Below are 16,714 nucleotides of genomic sequence, written 5' to 3'. Positions count from 1 at the left end.
ACGGCGCTGACATTTCTGCTCGCCGCCCGCTGAGCTGGCGAGCAGAATTAACCGAAGTGACCCATTTGAGCGTCAGTCGCCTCATTTTGATGGGCTGCTAACTAGTAAGTGATATTACAGAGCCATCTGCTCCATTAGGACTAGGTTTGTTGTGGTTACTAGAAAATTAGAAGGTGTCCATTTCTATAATATCCTTATTTTCCCACATATACCTTGATATTAAAGCATTTATTTTTCCAGCCTACATTAATTTGTAGCTCCATCCCTCATCAGCTTGGTGTAGGCTGAAGCTTTCTAAATATTTCAAATGATAATAAGGATGTAGTATGATGAAAGCAACACACTGTATACTCCATGCTCACTGTACCATTACCAGAGGTAAACTATGTACATTGGATAGAAATGGCGTTCACATCTGGTCTCCAGATAGCTCATTACTCACACAGCATTATACTGCACAGAGAACATAAAGTACAGTTCCTGACCTGTAGGATTCCCTAGCCAAGGCACATAAATTATAGGGAAATTAGTTTTGTCATCTGTTACTCTATTAAACCCATACCATCTTCTCTTGCTGTGTTTTGAAGTACATGATTCCTGATGGATGGCATGTCACATAGATGTACTAAATAATGTGCAGATAGAATGTTTGATAATGCCTTGTCAGCATAAAGAAGGCATAGATACAATGTACATCAGGTACCTATTTGTATCCCTGCTTGTTTCTGTAATGGAAACTGTAAATCAGAGGAATAAACATAACAATTATGTAATTACAGGGACTGACCGCTCTTGGGCTTCAAAGCAAAATAAGAGAACTTTCTGTATCAGAATGCCTGGGGATCACAGACATTGGAATTCAGGTACCATTAAATATAAACATTTACTTGTATACTTTTGCAAATGTAAGTTAACTTTTATATGTAGTAATGCCAATTGTACAGGATGCTACAGAATCTATCTGTGGCTTTATAAAATAGCAATGCCGTATACTAATGTGTTGTCATTTTATTGTAGATTTATGTGATTAGGATTTCTGACGTCCTGCTTTAACCAATTTTTTTAGACTTCAACTCAATGACTGATAACCTGATATTCTCCTGTAGATGTAATCCAGTGTCCGCTGTTTCCTTAATGATAATGAACTGTATTGACCCTGAAGCAGCAAAGCAGCCAATCCATGGTAATACAGCTGCCATCATCAGTAATTCCAAATGTAGCATAATGACCTTTCTGATTTATACCTACATTCTCCACCTCTCTCAAATGTCCAAACATCATTCTTCCACCCGCTGTATAGATCATCCACGTGGTCTCTGGCAAACATCAGGCAAATGTTTTCCTGCCCTTGTATTCTCACTTTTGTTCAGTGTATTCCTCATGATGGATTCATAACCAGTAATTACAGACTGCAAATCAACATGATTCACAGTGGAAACAGCAAAACATGAAACAAATCACATCCATAAATCCAACCTACTTCCACCATAGGACCACCCCTTCATAATTACACTTCATCCTTACACTTATTTAATGTTATTGCATATTCTCCCTGTGTACACCATCTGTGTTATTTAGATTGATGGTGGACAATCAGAGGTTTACTGAAAAGTTCTTTGACCATGACAGGATTCTGCATACCTGTTCATCTGGTGGACTGTAGGCTACTGGCCTGTGACATGCTGCCTTCCACTCTGCTGAGCAACACTTTTGTTCATGCAAAGTGGCCAAAAACCATGTATTATATACAGTATTTATATCATACACAGATAAAGGAGCATACTTTATTGCCGCATGTGGCTTCCCCAACTAGATCAAACCCTTCTCATTGAAGAAAATGGTGGTAACTATGACATTCGGAATGATTGGTTTTCACTATCTAAAGTAAAACAAAAAATAAAAACAACTATATACTGTCTGTGGTAGTAATCACCTCCATCAATATAAATATTGGTGCCTCAGGAAACTCCCATCGCCAGAGTCCTCCTGTACTGTGCTGTTTAGAAGCTAGTCCACCAAGACAAACTGAATTACTATCTGTCACCCATTCACCTCTCCAAGCTGTGCATAGAGCAGGATGACAAAATGCATCTTTGAACAGATGCCAGAGGTGAGTGCTACCCACAGGCAGTACATAGCTCAGTTTTAATTTACTGTAGAGGAAACTGAACTCTGTATAAACTATGTATATGGCCCTTCCCATGAACACTTGGAAAGCACTGCTATAGAAATCAGATCCTCAGGATATTAGGATGCTCTAGATCAGTTTAACTGAGCTTTTATCCTAAAGCTCATGAGACCAAAACAGCTTCTGTTATGCGCATGACAAAATCCTGGCAATAAAATACAGAAATATGTACATTTTATACAATGTAAACGCATCTGTATGAGGGATTTTTCTGTTTGCTTTTTCTGCTCTGTTTAAGATTAAAAAGTCAGTACTGCCATCACCATTCTCAGTAGTCTAAGCCTTAGTATGTCCATGCAGCTGTGAGCATCATCTGTAATAAGAAAGACAGCTGGGTTTTCTGTACTGGTTTTACTAGCTAAATGCAGGAAACATATAATAGATGTAATTAATGTATTATGTGCCAAACAGTTGTTGATGCAGATATACGGATCAGGTTCATTAATTTCCTTTTTTTTTTACTGACCCAAAATGATGGACAAGTACAAATGTGATGTTCATTTTTGGAGATACATGTCTTTTGTAATTGTACAAAACAATGACGTTGAATGTCACAATCCTCATAAAGAACACATTGTATCCGTACCAATGTGCACTAGATCAGACATGTAAATTCAGACACAGAAGTTATACACATTCCACACGGCTCATTTGCTGGCATGAAATATGCATGTAAACTATTTAGGACTTTTGATTATAGATTTATTTTTTAATTTTATAAAAATATATATTGTGGAAATTAAATGAAGCTGCTGCAAACTTTCTCACTTCATAATATGACCTGAGAGGCTTTGGATACCTATGTGGCTATATACAAGCAAGGGGAACTTGGGGATTTACAGGTAAATACGTCAATCTTTAGAAAACTACATGTTTAGGTTTTCTTGTTATTACTACTAGAAGATCTTACAACATCATGTAGCACCCACCTTGGTGGAATTGTACCAGGCAATATATGGACATACTAATTTCCTCTCATTTAACATATATACCATTTTACTCCCTAAATCCAATCAAGATCTTCAGCAACTGGCTTCTTATCATCCCATCACAATCTTAAACACAGGCTTTACAATATTAGTTAAGATAAAGGCCAGGAGACTAACCACACTTGCTTATGAGGCTTTCTTAGAAGCCACCATTCAGTTAAAAGTAGAGATGACCAACAAGAGCTTCTTGCTGTTCAACACTCCCTCGCTCTCCTTTTTTCCCAACACACAGCTAAACATCTAAAACCAAACCTTTTATGAAAAGGGAGATAAGGCTGATAAGATTGTGGCATTTAGGCTCCGTACGGCATGAACCCATCAAAATATCCTTATGATTAAAAATTCCAATAATCACCACCTTCACGATCCCACAGCTATTCGTTCTGAATTTCAGAACTTCTACAGTAATTTGTACAACCTACACTCTGCCTCACCCCCTACTTCTATCCCACCTACTGAGATGGCAATTCAAGAATTTCTTTCCACTGCCAATCTTCCTCAGCTGTCTCATGCAGCACTCCAGGGCTTGAGTGAGGAGATCTCAGAAGAGGAAATCATAATTTCCATAAAACAACAGAAGTCTGGCCTGATCGCTTTACAGCTGCATACTATAAAAAATTCATGGAACATCTGGTTCCCCACCTGCACTCCCTTTTTAATACTGTGTTACAGGGGGGCTCCTTCCCTACAGATATGTTAGAAGCCAGAATTGTCGTGATACCTAAGGAGGGTAAGGACCCGCACAACTGTGCTAGTTATAGGCCTATCTCCCTCCTCAATCTAGATATTAAAATATATGCTAAAATTTTAGCCAATAGACTCAACCAGGTCCTTCCATCTTTGGTCCATTATGATCAGGTCGGCTTTGTGCCGGGTCGTCAGGCTCGGGATATTACCCGTAGGCCATAGATTTAATTCATACCATAAACTCCAGGAGATCTCCAGCTGCTGTTCTTTCTCTCGATGCTGAAAAAGCATTCGATAGGCTCTCCTGGACCTCTATGTCCCAAACCCTACGATCGTTTGGGATATCGGGGGACTTCCTGACTGGTGTCATGGCCCTCTATTCCACTCCCTCTGCTACGGTTTGCGTCAACGGAATCCCCTCCAACCGTTTCCTTATCTCAAATGGCACTAGGCAGGGATGCCCTCTGTCCCCTCTGATCTTCGCCCTAGTGATAGAGCCCCTGGCCTCCCTCGTCCGACTAAACCCTAACATTCACGGAGTGCAGGTTGGGAATTCATCTTCCAAAATCGCCCTCCTTGCCGACGACATTCTACTTACCCTCACTCAGCCCCCGATATCTTTACCCAACCTTTACAAATTACTAGACCATTATGGTGTCCTCTCTGGATATAAAATAATTTTTTAAAAATCTAAGGCCATGCCCCTCCATATCCCCCACCAGGATGTTGAGGCCCTTAAGTCCTCCTACAGTTTTAAGTGGCAACATAAAAAAATTAAATACCTTGGGGTCTTTTTGACATCACGTTATGATCTTTTATATCAGGAAAATCTTCCCCAACTTTTTACGAAATTACAAGCGGATTCCCGGAAGAGGCTTATACTCTCGTGGCTGGGCAGGATCATCGCAGTGAAAATGAATATTCTCCCCCAATGGCTCTACCTTTTCCAAACCCTCCCAGTGGCGGTTCCCCTTACCCTCCTTCAAAACCTTCAGAAATCAGTCAACCGTTTTATTTGGAATGGTAAACCCCCTCGGCTGTCTTCGTCCATCCTTAAAAAACCTATTTCCGAAGGGGGTAGAGGTCTCCCAGATTTTAAGCTCTACTATCTAGCCTCACACTTTTCCCAAATAGTGTCCTACAGCCCCCACGAAACGTCCTCCTGGCTTGATATTGAATCTAGCTATATCAATTCCCCAGACCTATCTTCCCTATGGGGCCTACAAAAGAAGCACCGTCCTCCTCCCTCTAATCTTCCTCCAACACTCAAATTCCTCCTACACATATGGGTCTTATACTCACTTAAATTTAATATTACTACTCCTATATCTCTTACTCCCATATGGTGTAACCCCAACTTCCCCCAGGTTTACATGTGGCCCATATGAAATCGTGGAAAACAGCATCCCTCAAGTTTCTGCTGATTTTTGTTCACAAGGGCTCTGGCTCTCTCTATCAGATCTATAGCTGCAATATCCAACCCAATCTAAAATCCCTTTGAATACTTCCAAATACAACATTTTTTAGGCTCCCTACCACAGACCCCACTTCTCCGCGATCGCACTCCTTTTGAAAGACTCTGTAAATATTACCCTATGTCCAAAGGAATGATCTCTCAAATATACGGCATCCTCATTGATGCTGTTCTGCCTAATAATCCTCATGAATGCTCGTGGGAGATAGATCTTGGCCCTCCACCTGACGAAGAGGCTTGGGACAACATGAAACTGGCAATCGCTAAAACCTCTATCTCTACCCGCCTTAAAGAAACTTCTTACCAATTATATTACCGTTGGAATTATACCCCAGTACGGCTCTCCCATAGATTCCCTTCTGCTTCACCCGTCTGAGAAACTGTGGCCTCCGAGGTACCTTAACCCATATCTGGTGGACCTGCCTGGCTCTTGAGCCTTTTTGGACCTCGGTTCATGCTCTTCTGAACATGGTCTTTGGAGACCCGATCCCAAAAGACCCATGGACCTTCCTTTTAAGTTACCCCCCTCCTGATCTCAGCAAACGCTCCGTTAAGTTGTTGTCCCACATTTTAGTTGCTGCTCGAAGTTTGATTGCCTGTAACTGGAAAAACCCTCTCCCACCGACCCTCTCTGCCCTAAAATCACAAATCTGACATATAGCGGAAATGGAAAATATTACCTACTATATTCATGATAGAGTCCATATATATTCTCAAGTTTGGGCTCCGTGGCTCTCATACGACAACACCTCATTACCTCTGCCCCCTGCGCTCACTACCCATGTGTGATTCATGCACGGAGGTTGAGTCTGATCCCCCTAATCAGACTTCCCTATGCAAACCTCCATAACCGACTGAATATTCTTCTCTCCTGTTCTCCAAATGGCACGTTTTTCTTTCTACCTTATAACACTTCTTGACCAGCATTTGGCTTTTTCTATAATGTTTTGTTTCTCTTGATAGTCCTGTTCCCATCCCCCCCTTCATCCTCCCACCCCCTCTGCCTACCCCCTTCCCCCCACATGCTTATTGCTACTTATTTTATTGGAAAAAAATGGCTCATGTACACTGTTAATTGTATTTGTGTTTTTCTATGTTATTCTTTTATGAGCTTTCTAAATAATGAATTTAATAAAAGTAGAGATGAGCGGGTCCGGTTCTCCGAGAACCGGATCCACCCGAACTTGTGTTCCGAGATGAGATCAGAGTCCGGCTTGGGTTTTCCCGCATGAGTCGGATCTCAAAACGAGGCAAAACGTCATCATCCCGCTGTCGGATTCTGGTGGGTTTTGGATTCTATAAAGGTCCCGGTGATCTGCCCCATTTTCACTTCGAAACTGAAGGAGGAGCTGAAACGGAGTGATTCCGCTAAGTATGTCGGACTTGTAGATCAAGCCCTTCATTCGCTTCGCCAGGATCCAAGGGTTGTCAATCTCTTGAAATCAGATCACTATATTTTGGCGACCATACTTGATCCTAGGTTTAAGTTATAAGTTGTGTCTTTCTTTCCGACAGACACAAATCTGAAGAGATGCAAAGAGCTGTTGGTGAAAAAATTGTCAGCTCAAGTGGCACGTGACACGGCAGCATCTCCTCCTTCAGTTTCTGCGGCTGCCAGGAAAACAAAATTTTCCTAAGAGACCCACTGCCGGTGATGCAGATCAGTCAGCAAAACCTAATGACACCTGGTTGGGTCTAAAATAACTGCCTACAATTAGTGACGTCTGCCGTGACTGTCTGATACGGTCACCATTCAGAGAATGGTGGATGATTATTTTAGGGATAGCATCCAAATAGGCAGTCCGTTTCACTACTGGCAATAATAGGCAATTTGGCATCCCTTACACAAACTGGCTTTGCTTTACTTAGGTTGCCCACCCTCCAGTGTGTACTCTGCAAGAGCTTTCAGCGCAGCCGGGAACCTTGTCAGTGATCGGCGTAGGAGGTTAATTCCTTAACTCAAGTAATTTTTATTGAGTAAAGATTTTCCAATACAGATCATATATGTATCAATACAATCCAGAAAAAAACATTATATAGTACATGGATTATACAAAAATAATAATAAAGGAAAAATCAAATTAAAAACAAAACAAAAACACATAAATAAAAAGATACAGAATAAGAATAATAGTACATGTGTGTATTATTAAGTTGAAATACCAACATCACTGGTAGTAGTCAGTTTTAACACATGGGTATCATAGAAATTCAACCAAGGACGCCATTGCGTCAAGGGAGATGAGGTTAAATTAGAATATTTAAACCCAAAGGTTTCCATTTCGAAACTTCTCTGAATCTTAGAGATTATTACCGAAAGAAGGGGAGGATCAGATCTCTTCCAGAATTGAGCCAAAGCTGCTCTTGTAGCAATAAAAATATGTCCAATAACATATTTGTTTTCTTTTTGTACTAAAGGGGGGAAATAGTGTAGTAGAGCAATTTCAGGCATCTGTGGGAGTACCACTACTGTAACTTGGGTAATTAACCGGAATACCTCTGACCACAGAGAGCGGATCACTGGGCAAAACCAAAATATGTGTAGGAGGGAGCCTACGCAGCCACATGCCCTCCAGCAAAATTTAGAAGAATCAGGCCAGATACTATGTAATTTAGTTGGAGTATAATATAAGCCATGTATTAGATTAAATAGCATTTCAGAATGGTTTAAACATTTAGACATTTTAAAGATATTTGTGAATAGATTAGACCAATCTTCCTCTGTCAAAGAGATATTAAGATCAGTTTCCCATCCCAGTGTATTGTACCACATAGTGATACCCGCTTTGTGGTCAGCAGTAGAAAGTTTAGAAAGTATATATGGAGGAGAAGGGAGTTGTCGTGATGAGGGAGAATTAGAGTGTATCCATGTCTTACTTGTAAAAATTTAAAAAAATCGTTCTTAGGTATATTATACTGATCTCTGAGTTGTTGAAATGAGCTGAGTTGTTGTTCTGTGTATAAGTGTTTAATTGTTAAAATACCATAGTCAAACCAATTAGCTAAAGTGAGGTCAGGAATTAACTTTGATAGAGCCAAAGTAGACATGCTAGAAGAGGGGAGTGAGAAATCATCATATGCACCAATCAATTTGTCCCAGACTTTAAGAGTATCGGAGACACTTCTGGAATTGAACAACTGGGAGGGTCTATCAACCGATTTAATCCAGATAGCATCTCTCAAAGGGAAATTGGCACAAATAGAAGCTTCGATGTCTACCCACGGCTTAGATGGTAAGGGTGACAACCAATCTTTCATTTGATCTAGGAGGCAGGCATATTGATAGAATTCAAGGTTGGGAGCTGCCAGGCCTCCTTTGGCCTTAGATCTACACAACTTTGTTCTTGCCATACGAGAACGTTTGCCCTACCAAACAAACAGGGAAAATACTGAGTAAAATTTATTTAGAAGACTAGTTGGGACTAGGAATGGGATGGCTCTAAATAAGTAGAGGATTTTGGGCAGTAGCATCATTTTTACAGAAGAAAGACGTCCCATCCAGGAGATTTCATAATTTACCCACAGTTTAGTTAGTGCTGAGAGTTGTTCTAGGAGAGGGTGATAGTTAAATGTTATAACATCTTCTAGTTTTAGAGGGATTTTAATACCTAGGTACGTAAGGCTTGAGGACTGCCAAGCGTAGGGATAATTATTCTGGAGTATACATAGATCAGAGTGGTCAACATTATATGCCTATGCTTCTGTTTTGGTGGTATTTAAGTTGTAATATGGGACCACTGAGTACTCCTGCAGGACAGCATGAAGGGCTGGCAAAGAAGTTTCCGGATTTGTAGCAAATAACAATACGTCGTCAGCAAAGAGACATATCTTATGCTGAGTGGTATCCACAGTGAAGCCGGTAAAGGTAGGGGAGGTTCTAATTTTTTCCGCTAATGGTTCCATTGAATAGAGCGAATATAAGGGGTGAGAGGGGGCATCCCTGTCTAGTTCCGTTAGTTATATTAAAGCTATTAGAGAGGAATCCGTTGCTATATACACGAGCTGAAGCGGCAGAATATAAAGTTAAAATAGCTTTTAAGAACAAACCAGAGAAGCCAAACCCAGCAAGGACACGAGACATGAAAAGCCAGTGTAGCCGGTCAAAAGCTTTCTCTGCGTCCAGAGAAAGCAAAACCATAGGCACATAGCAATTCGCATGGGCATCCAGGAGTGAAAAGACTCTTCTGTTGTTGTCAGGTGCCTGTCTCCCCATGGTAAAACCAACTTGATCATGGGATATCAAGTCAGGTAGAATAGGGTTTAATCTGTTGGCGATTATTTTCGCATACATTTTAACATCAGTATTTAGTAAAGCTATTGGTCTATAGTTTTGATAAAGTGTCGGATCCTTGCCAGGCTTTAGTATGATGATTATTTGTGTTTCTAGCATTTCTTTAGGGAATGCGTTGTGTGAAACATCATTAAACAGGGTAGCTAGAATAGGGATTAGGTTGCTCTTAAAATGTACATAGAAACTATTTATAAACCCATCTGGGCCTGGTGCTTTATCTTTTTTGAGGGATTTAATGGCGCATTCTATTTCACTTTCGCTCCAAGGGGAGCATAAGGCTTCAGATTCTATAGAGGACAGACGAGGGAGTCTAGAAAAGAATGAATTAAATTTTTAGATGGCTGAGGGATAGAGGAGTCTTGGTTGAGATTATAAAGTTTTTCGTAATAGGAGGCAAATTGTTGGGCGATATCCTCCTTAGGGTTACTAGTTACATATCTGTTAGGACCGGATATACATTTGATTCTATTGATAGCATTTTTTCCCCTAAGCTTACGCGCAAGGAGTCTATTAGCTCTGTTACCAAGAGAATAATATTTTTGGTTTAGTTTAGTAATGGCACGTTGTACTTGGGAGAGATGTAAATTATTAAATTTCTTCCTGGCCTCAAGTAGTGAAGCAAGGACCAAAGAGTCTTGAGGTTGTTGTTTATGCTGCTTTTCCAATTTCAACAAATCAGACTGATATGCAAGGTAAACCTCCTGGTTAGTTTTCCGGATCTTAGCTGCAGCTTGTATAGCAGCCCCTCTCATAACTGCTTTAAGAGCACACCAATGGTTTGTCACAGAAGTATCAGCAGGTAAGTTTAGTTCAATGTAAGAGGTCAACGCGTCTTGTAAAATGTGTGAGCCTTCAGTGTCTAGTAGAATATATTCCTGTAGTTGCCATGGTCTAAAACAGTGTGATTTAGGAAAGGGAGACCAGGACCAAGTCAGAGGAGCGTGATCAGACCATGTAATTGGCAAAATGTTAATCTGTGTAGTGTATTGAAGGGACCATTTGTCAATTAAAAGCAAATCTATTCTAGAATAAGATTTATGTACTGCAGAGTAAAAAGTGTAATCGCGCGTACCTGGGTTTTTAATCCGCCATGCATCATACAGATCAAATTCTGCAAGAAAATTTGAAAAAGAAGAGGCAAGAGAACGGGAAGCATTAAGTGATTGTTTATCTAAGGTGGATAATTTGTCAAGTTTAGGGTCTGGTGCAAGATTAAAGTCTCCCATTATAAATAAGGCTCCCTTTTTAACCTCCTGCAAGTTAAGCAAAAATATTTTAAGAAAACGAGGCTGTCTGGTGTTGGGGCATAAACAGACACTAGTGTTACATATTTAGGTCCTATCTTTCCAACCAAGATAATATATCTCCCATTACAATCTGTCCACTTATTCTCCATCCTAAATGGACAAGTTTTACTTAAAAGAATAGCTACCCCATTTCTCTTAAATGGGCCACAGGAAGTATAACAAGACGTATATATATTATTAGTAAACTGCGGGGGAGAATGTAATGGGAAGTGAGATTCTTGTATTGCCACCACATCAGCCTTCTGATTAGAAAAATATTTTAAAGCAACTCGTCTCTTGCGAGGAGAGTTTAGACCTTTTACGTTCATACTTAGAAAATTAATCATGAGAATAAGGCATGAGGTACGGTATGAAACAACGAGTTATAACTGTGCATGGCATTATATATATCAGAGAATAAGCATAGACACACCAGTATGATGGAGATAATAAAATCAAATGAATAAAAACACAAAAAAATAAAATAAAACAAAGTAATAAAAAGGTAATCAAATATCCATGAAAAAGAACACAAGAAAAAAAAAGAAAAAGAAAATAAAAACAGAAATAGCGTCCATAAAGGAGCTAGAGCTTCTGTCACTAAATTATCGTGGCAGAAAAATTATCGTTGTTGGGGAACGGGCCTAGCCGAAAAGAGGAGAGGCAAATCCACATAACACCCCAATATATAAAACAGAATATAGAACAAGAACAATTCCGTCAATATATATGTCAGGCAAGTATCACCTGACGGAACCCTGTATATAGAAGCCAACATAGCTAAGTATACAGCAAAATCTACTATTACTACATCTGAAAACTCCAATTATGTATCGGCAAACTAACTTTAGAAATGCATTGGTCATAAAGACATAACATAACAAACTGGAGCTCAAATTTACTGTATTCCGTTACAGTTAAAGGCCAGATGTATCAAGTAGAGCGATATTCAAACAAATCATTTCTGGGTAGAGGACCACTCTCAGGGGATAGGTTGAGGCAGCAGATTAGAAGAGCTGTTGATAATAATGCCCCAGTCCTGGAGAACAGCAGGCCCTTCTTCCGGGGAGTGTATAACTGTGTATTTGCCATCTTTGGACACTATCAGCTTAGTAGGAAATCCCCATCTATATTGTACGTTTCCTTTGCGTAAAGCCGCTGTTATTGGATGAAAAAGGCATCTTCTAGCAAGTGCTGGGGAGATGTCAGGAAACAGCTGAAGGTTGTCCAAACACTCGGCCGTAGATGAAGAGGGCAGAGCAGCTCTAATAATGCGTTCTTTAATATGAAAGAAATGTATCCTAAGAAGAGTATCTTTGGGAGAGTGGGCAAGAGCTTGTTTTGATTTTGGTAATCTGTGAATCCTGTCTATCAGGAGATCTGAAGAGGAAGCAGAGGGGAGCAATTTCTGGAAGAGGTCTGTTGCGTAGTCATATAGTTCAGTATTCGTGACAGAGTCTGGGATACCTCTTATTTTTATGTTATTGCGTCTTGAGCGGTCTTCCAGATCTGTCACTTTATCTCGCATAGCATTTAGATCTTCTTGGAGGAGGTTGTGAGCTGAGATTAGATCATTATGCGAAGCGACAAGCTCTTCCATTTTAGTTTCCAAATGGTTAGTTCAATCTCCAACCTCACGAATATCAGCCCTTAGTGTTTGTATATTTGATTTTAATTCTGTAGTTATGTCCATCTTAAATGAATTAAGCATAGTATGGATTGATCTTAGAGTTACAGGGCCGTCTAGAGCATCTATATCGTCTGAAGGAGGCGTTATAGGTCCTGGGCACACGTTTAGTCGAGCTCTGAGTGGTGTTATCAGTCCCAGGAGGAGATTGATGAGGACGATTTTTAGTAGGGTCTGAGGAGGTTCCAAAGAAATGAACAGGAGGTGCAGATTTGGTGGTTTTAATTCTTTCCGGAGCCATGAGGGAACAGACCCAGTTAAGGGAGCGGCGCTTATATCAAGGATTCACAGATGCATAGGCTTCCGATAATGATTCCGATAATTATATTGAAGTATAAGGAATCATTCAACTATCATATCATTATGAAAAGGGGTAGTGAATTTACCACGTTCAGCTATAGCAAATAGACATGGTGCACATCAGCTCACATATTTAATAGAGGAGAACCGAATGACCACTGGAGGCAGTGCTGCTTCAGGTATAAAGACACAGGAATGCTTGAGTAAGATCGTAACTGGAAAATATGGGCACAAATACATCAACAGTGACTCAGTTTGCTCCAAAGCTACTTTCTGCTGTATTATGTAGGTCAGTGAAAGAAATAGAAACCCCGTGCCAGCCGACAGGTCTCAATTTTCAGTACTCATAGATATGGATAGAGCAGCAGTAGGGAGGGAATGAGGACTCTGAGTGCACAGCTCGTGGACACCAGGATCAGTAAGTAGTAGTGTCCAGTGAAATTCTCTATTCTCCCTTGGTATCCACAGTAGTCTCCAGCAGAAAAGGCTCACAGGCAAGGAGGCCAGACCACATTAACAGGCAGATGTAAGAGCAGGGTCTCTACTCACCACTCACAGCAGCTTTTCCAAGCATCAGCCACAGGATGTATATATTGTCAGTGAGGGAGGAACTGCTGCAATATGGAGGCAGACGTGCATGTAGGAGATCAGCAGGCCCAGCAGAGGTCAAAATGGCAGCCTCCCGTGGGTGCTCAATCCCCGTCGTCAGCGGTGTACAGGGGGTAGCGGGTGAGTCCACCTGATCAGAGGGACTTTGAAGGAGGTTAGCCGAATCGCTTGGCAGCTGTAGCGGAGTCCGGTGTCAACCCTCAGCAGTGAACGCGTTGCGTCTTCCCTCTCTGGAGGTGTCTTGGTGGCAGTCTGCAAAGGGAGTGCAGGCGGAAAGAAGGGAGGCCAGTGCAGGAGCAGGTATGTGAGCACCGCACACGCGGTTTGGGCCAAACACAGCTGGGTGGCAGGCCGGAAATCGAGGCCCCGGCTTCAAGGTCGGCAGAAAGGCCTCAACCCGCGAGAGGGCACCCAGAGCGTTCTCTGACTCCCGGAACACGGTCACTGTCCAGACTGGGGTAGCAGAGGTCAGTAAGTACGGTATGAGGCCCAATACTGTCTCTATACTGACACTGGGGTTTGATTTATTTGGCGGCCGGCAGGAGCTACAGGCAAACACGACCGGTCTTAATGTATGCCAAGCCACGCCCCCAGGAGGTTGCTTCCAAGATGATGTTCATCAAATTTAATTACAAATTCCACAAGGAAGACCTTTACCGGCAATTAAGTCACAAAAAATACAGAAGCACCTGTAATGATGGATTTCAGCGGGGACAAATTAATATTGTGTGAAGAAGAGAATGTATACACTGATGGGGATGACGATGACGACATCTGATCTTACCTATGTTGTAAAGCCAGTTTGTATGGAATCAATGTTACCAATGTCCACTGCGCATTGAAAGCTTGTTTTTGTTACCAATCTCCACTGCGCATAATGCTTGTTTTTTTGCATTATGTGCTGTTTGGGGCATTGCTGCCTGACATTTTTAATTTTATAGTTTATGAATGTCAATAAATTGTAATGGCCACAGACAGCATCTCCTGTATGCCCCTTTCATTTTTTAATTAAAAATTCTGAACCACCAAGGTGATGGGGTGGGCAAATATGAGCAGCAGCACAGAGCATCTTCCTGCCAGGATGTGTGCAAATACGTTTAATACAAAAATTAGTTTCTGTATATTAGTCACATACATACATATTTTCATGGTACATACAGTGCGTAAAGCAGGCTGAGGTAACCTGAAGCACGCCACCTGTTGTTGACAAATAACTTCCAGTAGGCCCAGGAAACATAACAGATGCTGGGAGTTCTAGTTTAGCTGGAGAACTACAGGCTGCTTTCCGCTGATGTAAACAGCAAGTCTTGGTACCATTATCCCTAAAAACCTCCCTAAATACAAAGTAAACATTTGTTTACAGTATGTTCTAGCAGCACCTCCACCAGCAAGGCCACCTCATTTCTATTAGATGTACTGTATAAAAATTGAAAAATCTCCTCCAGATCAAAGATGCCTTTTAGCAACTGAGGAACTTAATCCTAGATTGATCTTCCCTCAAATTTTTTTTTAAGAATCAAAACTTTAAAATAAATAAATTTAAAACTAATCAATCCTTCCGTCCTTTCCGTCTTCAGTCCATAAACATATTCCAACTCCATCAGGCCTCTGAACTAGTTAAGGAAAACATTCTTGGTTTTTAAACTTCCTAGGGGTCGTATAGTTTATTAAACTGCCATCCTGTCTACCATTGCAATGCCATTCTGAAGCTGAACTGCCACATGTTAGTGCTGCCCACTGCTGTTGCTTAGCTTAATCAGCCAGCTAGCTGGATGCAACCTTTTGGCCTAAACTAGATGAAATCAATATTGTGAAGTGGTCAAAATTGACTGGAAATAAATGTTATTGATAATAATACTGTAGGAACAAAAACAGGCCCAAATTATGTGTAGCTATTATGATTTTTTTTTAGAAAAAATCCAGATCCAAAATCAAAACACGCAATGGGCGGTTTTGGCAAATCCAGATCCAAAACACAAGGAGATACAGATCCAAAACCAAAATTCAGGGAACGGCGCACATCCCAAGTTAAAAGTATGCCATTACTGCAGTAGTTACTTCCACACAACATCTGGGAACCTTACAACATTCAGTTTAGATGCTCACAGTGCCTTTTACATGGTACTTTGTCTGAATCTCTTTGTTGTGTTGAAGACAAGGGCATTTGACACAGACTTTGTGAATTTAATGTTACTTTGAAGCCATTTGACTAAATGGTCTCAGAGCAGATAAAATCTCAATAGAGCGAGGAGCTCACCAGTGATGCCCATTTTCACCTATACTTTTCAATCTTGCTCTACAGCCAGTACTGTGCATCCTGTATAAATGGGCAACATTTAAAGGTATCCAAATAGAAGAGGAGAAACTTTCAGCCTTCACAGAAGACAATTTTTTTTATATCAATAGACCAAAATCTTCCCTTGCATCAATTGTAGCGAAAATCAATGCCTCTCCCTATCAAGCTTTAAGATCAAACATTGATAAATCAATATCAGTGTGCCTTAAGATAGGCTGCAGGTACCCACCTTAGGGAAAGTGCATCCTTTTTCTGTGGGCCAAAGGAAGTTTTATAGTTGGGTATACAGGTACCTAAAAATCCAGCCAGGTTTTACCATTTGAACATAATTACACCTGCTCTTCTTTCATTTAGGTCGCGCAAACATGATGGAAATGTTGTTGTTCTATTGATCACTAACCATTCTTCTTCCAAAAGAAAAAAAAAAAATACCAACACAATTTATGCAGTTTTGCCCCCAAAGGTTAAGGAAAATCCATTTGTATGGAATACCCGACAACTTCGGCACATTTTGCCATAAGGTGGCGCTGAATGCTCAAAAATCCCTACACTTACCCTTCCTTCATAACCTTGCTTTCCATAATGGCATGGCTTCTTACTCCTTCACATCTTTAGAGTTGGTTAAAGAACAATACATAAACCCTTAAAATATGACAAGGCATTGAATAAATCTGAAAATGTGTCCCTATCCACAGCATTATGTTAGACTCTACACCACTTTTCTGCTGCTGAATGGCACAAACATCTTGACCTTATACTGCTGTAACCTGCTCCCATCTAAAGGGCTATTTCCATACATTACACCTTTTTACAGGAAGTCTTAGATCATTCAACAGTGACCTGTACTATCCAAGTGGTTGATTTTCCCTCTCCCACTGTACCTACCTTGGTCCTTACACTGACCTGA

General features: G+C 40.7%; 1 protein-coding gene across 1 annotated transcript in view; it reads left to right on the top strand.

Annotated features, from left to right (window-relative positions):
* Positions 1 to 16,714, top strand: part of FBXL13 (F-box and leucine rich repeat protein 13) — a 252,029-nt gene that overhangs the window by 229,447 nt on the left and 5,868 nt on the right. The window contains exon 18 of the mRNA XM_088468829.1: positions 780 to 863. Within this exon, the coding sequence (XP_088324955.1) occupies positions 780 to 863 (84 nt within the window). The remainder of the gene's footprint in view (positions 1 to 779; positions 864 to 16,714) is intronic.

This window comes from Taudactylus pleione, unplaced genomic scaffold, assembly GCF_031769625.1.
Source record: "Taudactylus pleione unplaced genomic scaffold, aTauple2 ptg000086l, whole genome shotgun sequence".
In the NCBI taxonomy this organism is placed as follows: Eukaryota; Metazoa; Chordata; class Amphibia; order Anura; family Myobatrachidae; genus Taudactylus; species Taudactylus pleione.
The sequence above is the reverse complement of the archived record's forward strand: the minus strand, read 5'-3'. Positions and strand labels throughout refer to the sequence as shown.